The sequence below is a fragment of the Petaurus breviceps genome, unplaced genomic scaffold (assembly GCF_028583685.1).
Source record: "Petaurus breviceps papuanus isolate PSGF00001 unplaced genomic scaffold, PetGlider_PUasm1.0 207, whole genome shotgun sequence".
NCBI lineage: Eukaryota > Metazoa > Chordata > Mammalia > Diprotodontia > Petauridae > Petaurus > Petaurus breviceps.
In genome coordinates this window covers 10,809,067-10,819,248 of record NW_027185850.1, presented here as the reverse complement: position 1 = coordinate 10,819,248, position 10,182 = coordinate 10,809,067, and the positions used below count along the sequence as shown (strand labels likewise).

General features: G+C 46.8%; 1 protein-coding gene across 5 annotated transcripts in view; it reads right to left on the bottom strand.

Annotated features, from left to right (window-relative positions):
• Nucleotides 1-2,074: 2,074 nt before the first annotated feature.
• LOC138164896 (tyrosine-protein kinase JAK1-like) overlaps nucleotides 2,075-10,182 on the bottom strand; it is a 122,644-nt gene continuing 114,536 nt past the window's right edge. For all 5 annotated transcript variants that reach the window (XM_069092837.1, XM_069092841.1, XM_069092839.1 and 2 more), the window contains exons 13-16: nucleotides 6,592-6,732; nucleotides 6,158-6,245; nucleotides 4,625-4,752; nucleotides 2,075-2,437 (exon numbers count right to left, since the gene is read on the bottom strand). In XM_069092837.1, coding sequence (XP_068948938.1) covers nucleotides 2,090-2,437; nucleotides 4,625-4,752; nucleotides 6,158-6,245; nucleotides 6,592-6,732 — 705 coding nt within the window. In that variant the 3' untranslated portion in view covers nucleotides 2,075-2,089. The remainder of the gene's footprint in view (nucleotides 2,438-4,624; nucleotides 4,753-6,157; nucleotides 6,246-6,591; nucleotides 6,733-10,182) is intronic.

The following is a 10,182-nucleotide window of genomic DNA, read 5'->3' as shown; positions in this document are numbered from 1 at the left end:
CTGGGGAAGTCCTGACAGTAGCTACATCACAAGCTGTACATAAAGTCATCATTGCCTTCCTCCTCCTCCTCCTCCTCCTTTTTCTTCTTCTCCTCCTTCTTCATCATCTTCATCTTCTCCTCCTCCTCCTCCCCCTTCTTCTCTTTCTTCTTCCTCAGCCAATAACTCAACCTCTAGGGAAACTCATACATCTTGAAATCTCTCCTGCCCTCAAGCCCACACTAAAGCACCCCTCCTCTTCTAAAGAGACAGCCATCACAATGACCTCACTGTCTTGATCCGTCAAATATTCTAAAAATAAAAGCGCACGTTTCTATTGTGCTTTGAGATCACAAAGTGCCACCATCCCCTGCATTATCCAGAGAATCTCAGAATCCTCAGAGTCATTGAGTCCAGTCCCTCATTTTATAGACCAGGAAAGAGGCTCAGAGACATAAAGTGACTTGCCCAAGGTCTCAGATGTATCAAGATGATGGAGCCAGCATTCAAACCCAGGTCCTTTGACTCCAAATGGAGGATTACGCTGTGCTACACACACTCCCTCCCACAGATTCCTCCTAAAAGCCATGGAAAGTACGTGGGTTTCTTTGGGCTTTGTGTTTTCTTGCCCACTGTCTCCCAAACATAGTAAGGATTTGTGATTTTGTTGTGGGATTCCAATGGCAGCTGGTGTCTCCTTGGTGATCTTAGAATCTTGCCTGGGGGCCTTTGAGATGTGAAGTCATTTGCACAGGGTCACACAGCTAACATGTGACCTTGGCAAGTATTTCTGAATCCAAGCTTTACCTTTATTCCCCTACACCATGCTGCCTCCCATGAGGTGGATAATGCCAAGCATTCTTATTCCCATTCTACAGATGAGGAGATTGAGGGTAATGATTTGTTGAGGTTCATGCTTTTAGTTAAATTCATGAAGCTACAATTTGAACCAAGATATCCCAGTCTTTACCAACTCCATCTAGATATCCTAAATCTCTGTTTGGAGGTTAAGAATAGAGGAAAGAAGTGATGAAGGGTAGGGAAAGGTAGGGAAATGTACCATTTCATAAATAAGTTTACCCATTGGTTGGCAACCTCTGAACCAGGTAATCTTGGTGCCTGAGGGAATCTAGGCTACAAAGAGACCAGAACTTCCCTGCCTTGGCATCTGGAAACCCACCTTTGACAGGTACATCTGTGCTCATGGGCTCTGACATCCAAGATGTAAGGAGGCATCCAGCTCTCTACGTCCTTCCTTCCCCTGTTCTGTTTCATCCTATAATAATGGGTGTGTGTGTGTGGTGTGTGTGTGTGCGCGCGCAATATTCCCCTGCCAGGTTATACCCTTGCCAGGTTATACCCTTGCCATACTTATCTCTGTAGCTCCCTTAGTCCTAAGACAGTGCTCTAAAAGCAAGTTCCTTGAATGTAGCTATTGCTTCACTCATTGTATCTGGAACCCCAGCATCCAGAACAGCAATCCTTAATCCATAGTAAGGACTTCAAAACTGCTCATTAAATTGAATCGAATTAATGAAATTGAATTCAAAATAATACATATTTACAAATAATTCAAATGGAATTGAAATCAAATTAATATAAGTATACAAATAATTCAAATTGAATCTAATCAATTCAAATTATTCAAATATATGCATACAAATAATTCCAATCAAATTAATTGGATTGAATTCAAATTATTCAAATTAATATATGTGTATACAAATGACTTAAATTGAACTGAATTCAAGTCATTCAAATATATTACATATGTACACAAATAATTCAAATCCAATTAATTGAGCTGAATTAGTTGAAAACATGGCTGGGAAGGGACACACTTCCCAGCCTTGTTCTGTGCGGGTTTTCAGCTCAGTTTTCTGCTCTTCTGAGGAAGGTATCAGGGCACCAGGGGCATCTAAACAGGGTAGGCCAGCCTGTTCTCACTGTCTCCCAACCATAGCCACCCCCTGAGCCTCTGCTTGCACCACTTCCTGGGCTTCTGGACATTTCCTGAGGGCCTCTGACAAGCCACTTCACCTTCATTGAAAGGACTCATCCTCTGGCCACTGGGCTCCAATCTGCTGGCTCACTGGTCTACCATTTCCTCTTACGACACCATAGGGTTTAAACAGAGCCAGCAGATAAGGGAAGCAACAGTGACTTTCAAAATGAACACAGCAAAGACACTGTTGAAGGAGAAGACGTTGATATGGCTTTTTTTTTTAGCCATATCCTGCCCTCCACCCCCAAAAGGAGAAAAAAAAATGATCTCCACCCACACCCTGCCCAGAAAGCTGAGCTGGCACCAGGCAGACGTACCCTGTTGAGAGAGCACAGTGATGGGGATCCCAGGATCGCTGAGCTTGATGAAGGGGCTGCACTCACCATCCAGGCCCTCTCTGGCCAAGAGAACATTTTTGGCACACACATTCCCATGAACTAAATCTTTGTCCTCCTGCAAAAGAAGAGAGAACCCCACAGTGAGCAGGTCAAACAGCAAAGGCTGTTTTCAGCCCCCCGGGAAAGAAAGTCTCCAGGAAGTCTTAGAGACATTCTAGCTTGACTGCAAACTCAGTTGTTTTGTTGGCTTTTTTTTCCCAGACAGTGCAGAACTGCTAAGCATCAGGGGTGATGTGGTCGATCGTGGGCAGGACATGGAGTCAGGAGGACTTGGGGTCAAGTTTTGCCTCTGATAAATGCTGGATATCTGACCACGGATAGGTCACATCATCTTAGACCAGAAGGATCAAGAGATTGAAGACGGGGTCAGAGGGGATCCAGATGCCATCTAATCTAACCCTTTCTTTTCACTAAAGAGGAATCTGAGTCCCAGAAAGAGGCAACGTTCCCATTGCTACAGATGAGTTGTGGAGAAAGTGCCAATTGACATGAGTAGAAAAAAATTCCTCACTGAGAACTCTCTAAACCAATGAATTCCCAAGTCCAATCAGGTTTTAATAAAAGCTGAAGATGAGAGAGGTCAAGGGAGCTCCCTGAGGACATGGGAAAGGGCAGACTAGAATTTGAAGCTCAGGCCTCTGCTTGCATTCCTGCATCCCTTCTACCCCATCACACTTCTGTTCTCCATTTCTCTTCACCCGCCTCCCTGTGAAATCACTCCTATCTCCTGTACCAGGAGTGTGCCTCCCAAAGGCGAACATGCACAAACCATGCTCATCCTTCCTGACCTCTTGGTGGCAGCAGCTGACACCTGAGCATCCTGCCTTCCTCCACACTCCCCTCTCTGGTTTCCATGAGTGTGCTCTCTTCTGGCTTCCTCTTACTTGCTGCCTGCTCCCTCAATACCATCTGCATTATGCCCCTGACTATGGGTCTGTGCCAAGGCTCCGTCCTAGGCTTTCCACATTCCCTCTTGCATTTCCCCTCAGCTCCTTCTGGCTTATGCCAGTGACTCACGGGCCAATCTCTCTCCTCCTTGTTTCTTTCCTGAGTTCTAGTCCTACATCAATCTTCCAGTCTCCTTACACTCCACCCCTTGCCATGCACTCTTCAGTCCAATGACCTGGTCTCCTGGCCATTCCATGAACAAGACCCTCCCTCTCTCAGCTATGGGCATTTTCCCAGCTCTCTCCCATACCTGGGACACTCTCCCTCCTCTGCTCCAATTCCTGACCTCCTTGGCTTCCTTTAAGTCCTCACTAAGATCCCCCCTTCCTCTTAATTCTACTACCTTCCTTCTGCTAATTATTTCCTATTTATCTTGAAGATAGCTTGTTTGTACAAGTTTGTTTGCATGCTGTCTCCCCCACTAGACTAGAAGTTCCTTGAGGGTAGGGATTCTCTTTCACCTCTTTTTGTATTTCAAGGGCTTAGCACAGTGCCTAGCACATAGTAGGTGTTTAATAAGTATTTATTGATCCATTAATGGACATCACCAAGTGCTTTTTGTATATTTCAAACTGAATCTCCCAGAGGTATCTGAGACTCATTGTGTTGAAAATAGAACTCATCCTCCCCCCCCCAAAAAAAAATCCATCCCTTTTTCATTCTCCTCTATTACTGTTATTCCAGTTACCTTGGTTTTCAACTTGAGTGTCATCCTCAGCTCCTCACTCCCTCATCCCAACTGGCATCCAATTAGTTCCCAAGGCTTAGTGTACCTACCTCCACAGCTCCCTCTTTTCTTCCCTTTTCTCCATCTTTCTTTCTTTCTCTCCTTCCTTCCTTCTTTCCTTCCTTCCTTCCTTCCTTTCTTTTTTCTCTATGCTCCCCAAACAGGTCATCTTCATCTATACTACCTCCTGCCTCCCTTTTCTGCTTCCTTTTATGTTATCTCTTCCAACATTGCAATGTAAGCTTCTTGAGGGCAGGAACTGTCTCAAACGCCACCTTGTGCATGAGGTTTTTGCTGATCTTAATTCCCCTTCTCTTCCATCTGGGTCTGCTTCCAGGATTGCCTGACGTGATTTATTTCTACAATCCCACCCAACCCCCATCCCCTATTCAGCTCTATAGCTGGCATTCACATGCCTAGTTCCAGTTCTGGACCCCCCACTGAGGTCTCTCCCTATATCCTTCTGACCATTCCCACCATGGAGAGAGATGACAAGACCAAGGGCTTCTGGATGCTGAATGTTTAGGAAGCCAGCTCAGAGTGAACCTAATCAGGGTTTGGTCTTACCAAGTAACTCAGTGCACTGGCCAGCTGTTTGGCAACCTTAAATTTCCACGGCGTGGTGAGGAGTTCACTTTTCCGATGCATGAAGAGATCCAGGGGCCCAAACTCCATATATTCCTCCACCATGATGTCTGAGGGCACAGAAGAATAGGATGTGGCTATTGGGATCCTAACTGTCCACCCAGGTCAATCCCCAACTCTTCCCCCAACCCAACCACTGTTTCTCAGAAGATTCAATAGCAGTTTAATGGACAATATCCCATTTCAGCCTCCTAACAATCCTAGAAGGGAAGTACAATGTGGTGTTATTGTCTCCATTTCACAGATGAAGCAGCTGAGGTTGCTTCACAGAAGTTAAGGGATTAGCTCAGGGTTACAAAAGTAGTAAGTGACTGAGAGGACTTGTGTCCAGGTCTCCCAGCCTAGAATTCAATGATCTTCCCGGTGTGCAAACAGACTGTTTCTCTGGAGTAGAAGCCGACAGAAAGAACTCTCATTGGACATCTGTGCTAAAGACCCAGTTGCACCATAAAGTACCTATAACCTAAGACAATCAGTGCCTCAGTTTACTGCATGTGCAAATTAGGAATAAATAACTTCTTTCCTATAACTCCTGGGGATAGTGTAGGGGTGATAAAGATACAGCTGGGAAATACAGGGAGAGAGTGGTGGGGAGAGAGACAGAGAGAGAAAGAAAGACTAAGACAGAGGAGAAGGGGGAAGAAGAAGAAGGAGGAGGAGAAGGAGGAAGGGGAAGAAGAAGAAGGAGGAGAAGGAGGAAGAGGAAGAGGAGGAGATGGAACGGGGTGGGGGGGTGCCACAAACATACAAGAGAATGTGAAGGCTTATCTCACCTTCCCTTTCTTTTGTTTACCTTTGAATATTTCATAAAACCATAGATTGGCAGGAGGAAGGGAGTTCAGAGGCCCTCCAGTCCAACTTCCTCATTTTTACATGTGGGAAAATAAGGCTCCAAGAAGTGAGTTCTCTCTCTTCCCTGTCTGACTGTCTGTCTATCTGTCTCACACACATGTATATACACACTCACACACATGCACTCACCACACACACACACACAAACATGGATGAGAGCTTAATAGCCACAAGACACTTTAGACCCCTTTGACCTGATGCCTCATTTCACAGAAGAGGAAACTGAAATTCAGGGAAGTTAAGTGACTTTCCTTGGGTAAAACTGGTATTAAATGTTAAAGGTAGGATTTGAACTGAGGTCCTTTGATTCAAACCCACTCTTCTTTCCTATGCATTCAATTGTCTTTTGCTGACATTTTTTTTGTTTCTACACAACCTCCATCTCCAAATATCTGCTCCTCCCTTCCCCTAACCAGGAAACCTCCTCTTATAATGAAGCACAAAAAAAGAAGGGAAAAGTCAGCTCAATGGGCACATCCCTTGTATCTGAGGACATATGCACCATTCTACCTCCACAGCCCCCCACCTCTCTGGCATCCTTTTCCATTTGGTGAACAGACACTTTCTGAGTGTTGGAGCACCCTCCCAAAAGAGCAGACTCACTTTCCACATCTCGTACACAGACGCCATAGAGGTAGACGATGTGTTTGTGGGAGACTTGTCTCATCATGCTGGCTGCCTCGAAGAAAGCCTGCTAGGGGATTTCAGAATTGAGGGTGGGGAGGAGAGAGCCACACTGATCAAAACACCAACCTTGGAACCCCCAGGGGAAGCTGGGGTCACAGCACAGGAAACATCTCCCCAAGCATGCTGTTCCACATGACAACCCCCAGCATATGTGTGCATGCATGCGTGCACACGCATGCACGCACACACTCACATGCACACACATGTTGTTCTCAGGTGAGGCTGCAGCCTGATTTCAGGATGTGCTAGAAGGTTCTCACTGAGACCAAAGGGTTCTTTAAGCCCATTTGGAGGGCAAAGGGCAGAGGACACAAGCTGCCTGGGGGCAGGCAAGGGGAGGATGTACTTGCCAGAGAAATGTCCCTGTGACTGGGGTCCAAGACTTTGAGAATCACTTTCATCTTCTTCTCATCAGAGCTGCCTTCCTCATCCTTGTAGTCCAGGGTCCCTGAGTAGATCTGGGTCCGAGTGCCTCGTCCCATGTGCTCTCCCTAAACAAAGCCAACAGGACAAAGGAGAGAGCTCAGAAATAAGAGGAGGCCCAAGGTTCCGGGTTGAACAGGACTGGAGGAGAAGCAAGGGCCAGAGCCAGAGGTGCCGGGCTGGAGGGCTGCCCAGAATCCGGTGGGGGCAAAGGGGTCTCAGTGCTGCTAATTCCTGTGAGTGACGTCTTGGGAACAAGGCTTCTGCAGAGAGAAGAGCTCGGAGGCAAATGTCCAGTACAGGGCACTGCCAGTCTCGAGGAGAGCAATGCCCACACCACCTCATCTTCCATGACTCTGTGCACCTTGATATGACCAGTAACCCAAAGGCATACAATTCTTACTCAGTCCTATTTCACAAAATGCTTTCCAATTGTCTGTTCCATTGGTATGGATCCATCGGGAGGGGAAGAGGAAGGAGGAAGCATTCATAGATCCCCTCTGCCTGCCAGGCATGCGCCAAGTGCTTGACAAATGTCACCTCATTTGATGCCGCCAACCCTGAGAGGTAGGTGTCGTTATCCCCATTTCAAAGTTGCAGAAACTGAGGCAAACACAAGTTCAGTGACTTGGGCAGGGTCACACAGCTAGTAAATGCCTCAGGTTGAACTTGAACTCTTGGCTCTGAAGCTGTCTGTGTAGCCTTGGGCAAGTGGCTTCCACTCCCTAAGCCTCAGTTTCCTCGTCTGTAAAATGAGACGGATTGGACCAGATGCCCTGTAAGGTCCCTCTTACTTCCACAGCCCTTCTGTGTCCTGTGGGCTAGCCTCAGCTCCCTTGCTTCCCTTCACCAACAATGGCTCACACCTTACCAATCCTAAGTCACCCTGGTTATTGGCTCTCTCTCCTCAGGCTCCAGGGATGACAACCAATGCTTGTAGAGAATGAGGAGCTCTAATGCCATCATCTGTCTCCACCAGGAGCCAACCTTTTACTCTATTATCTCCCACCAAAGGATGCAACCTATTCTGTTTATCTACAGGGCAGAATCACAGCTCTTAAATGTCAGAGGCAGGGATGAAACTCTGGTCTGGAACCCTACCCACTGCCCCCCGCTGCCCCCTTGGCTTTGCACAGAGCAGGGAATCGAGACATTCTGTTGGTGAAGGGATTCTCTGAAGGAGACAAAAGACGCCCTGGGACTCCAAGGAAACATGTATCATTCTTTGTGCATCTTGATTAATTTGGTTATTAGCTGACATTTCTCGTCTGCTGAATACTCAAGGAGAAGGGCTAGTGCCCAATGCCTCCTGCAGTGACCGTCCTTCAAGGGTTATTGACTAAAGCCTCCCATTTATGCAGGATTGGCTTGGGGTTTATGGGCAGTCACGTGCCTGCAGCATCCCAGAAATGCCATTGAGAGTTCAATGTAATTACTGTCACTGAAATGGCCTTTTGGATGAAGGGAAAGCTTTCAAGTGTTCACATTCCTGAAAATCCCAGGCCACCCCAAGATCCCAGAGGAATCTGTCCAAGGCACAAGGATTCCTAGCAGGCGGTCTGAGAACAGTGAGCAGCCTGGACTGCAGAGACCCTGGACATGAATCCTGCTTTGCTGCTGACTGATGGGTATGACCTTGGACAGATTAGTTCACTTCTCTGGCCTCCAGTCTCCCTTTCTGTCAAAGGAGGAAGCTGGATCCTCGTTCTTTCTGCCATTATAGCTAAACTCCTGTGATTCCCCTCTACTGCTTTTGGGGGGAGGGGGATCCAGACCTATGATTTCATTTACTCATTGGGAAGTCTCAGTGAGACAACTCCTTCCACCAAGGTAAGTGCCCAGGCTCACTCTGCCCCAGGGGTCAGAAGGCAGAACTCAGACCAGGTCTCCCTCCCTCTGAGGCCAGCTCCCTATCCTGTCCACGACTCCTTGTTTTCAGTGAGAATTCTCATTCTGAGGGGCTTATTCTAAGCGAGGAGGTAACATGACTTAGTAGATGGAGTTGGGTGGGCTCTGACTCTGACCAGTTGTGAGACCCAGGGTGCATTTCCCCTAGGCTCTCTGAGCCCAGAGTAACTCCTTAGGACTCGGCCTGGGTGCATGACCCCTAGGCTCTCTGAGCCCAGAGAGTCCTTAGGGCTTGGCCCGGGTGCATGTCCCCTAGGCTCTCTGAGCCCAGAGTAACTCCTTAGGATTCAGCAGAACAAGCATGGAACGGTGGGAGGGTGCCGGGACAGGGAGGGCACCTACAGCTGAGGGAGGCACTTCTGAAGGCAAGAGGCTGGTACAGTTAGAGACCAGATCTCAGAGAGAAGGGAAGACAGAGGACAGTGTTTGTAGGAGGTGTGAAGGGAGAGAAAACACAAAAGGCCAATGGAAAGTATGAGGTTCCCAGAGAGAAAGCATACTTAGTTATTACTCCCCAGGGAGGGGGAGGGATTTGCCCAGACTCACATCTAGTAAGTAGCAAAACTAGCCTTTCACCCCAGGTTCCAAATCTGCCACTTTTCCTCCCTGCTACAAAGAGGAAAAGCTGTGTTCAGCGTGGGAGGCAAAGGAGTGAAGGTAAGAGTTAGGAGACATTAAGGCCTAGCTCTGTGTGATTCTGACCAATCACTTCCACTCTCTGGCCTTGGTTTCCTCAGCTATAAAACATGGGATTGAACTAAATGACTTCCAAGACTCCTTCCATCTCTATCATTCTACGGTCTGTGTTGGGAGGTAGGGAAGGGCCTTAGCCAAAACCCCCATCACCTAAAAGCTCATTCATGTCGACCCAGATCTTTTCCACCTTTTAGGTTCTTTGTCAACAAAAACCCTAAGATGAAGAGTTAACTTTTTTCTCTAAGAAATAAATAAGATCCCTCAAGTAACCCAGGATAACTTCCCGCTGAGCCTAAGCATCTTCCAGATCGTTACTTCTGGGTCAACACCATCACTACTGCTTAATCGAATTCTCAGGGTCTTACATCTGAAGCTGGAAAGGACTTCCCCTGTCAATAGCCCTTCACTGTTTTACTAAGAGCTTTCTTTGTAATGAGCCTGTGAGTAATTCCTGGCACCTGTAAGCTATTAATACATACTTCATCTATTTTTCTTTTTATGTAGACAGGTAGGGGAGGTATTATCATTTCTGTTTTATAGATGAGAAAATAGGCTGACAGAAGGTCAATGGTGTAGATGGTCAGTAATCAGGGGACAAGTGTGAGACATAGTATGGGTAGAAAGATGCACTAAATTTGGAGTTATTGGTCTTGCGTTCAAATTCTGTGTGTGTTAATACTTTTGTGATCCTAGGCAAGTCAATTAGGCTTTATTTTCCTCATCAATAAAATAGGAAGGTTGGATGAGATGGCTCTCAGGTCTGTTCCACCTCCAAATCTATGATCTCATGATCCTTGATCCTTGAGGTGTTGACACCTGATCCTTTAAGGCTGGGAGGGGACCAGTCAAAGCTGATTTCACTCTAGCAGGAAATAAAGCCCTATTGTTCAATCTCCCAGGACAATATCCCTGAG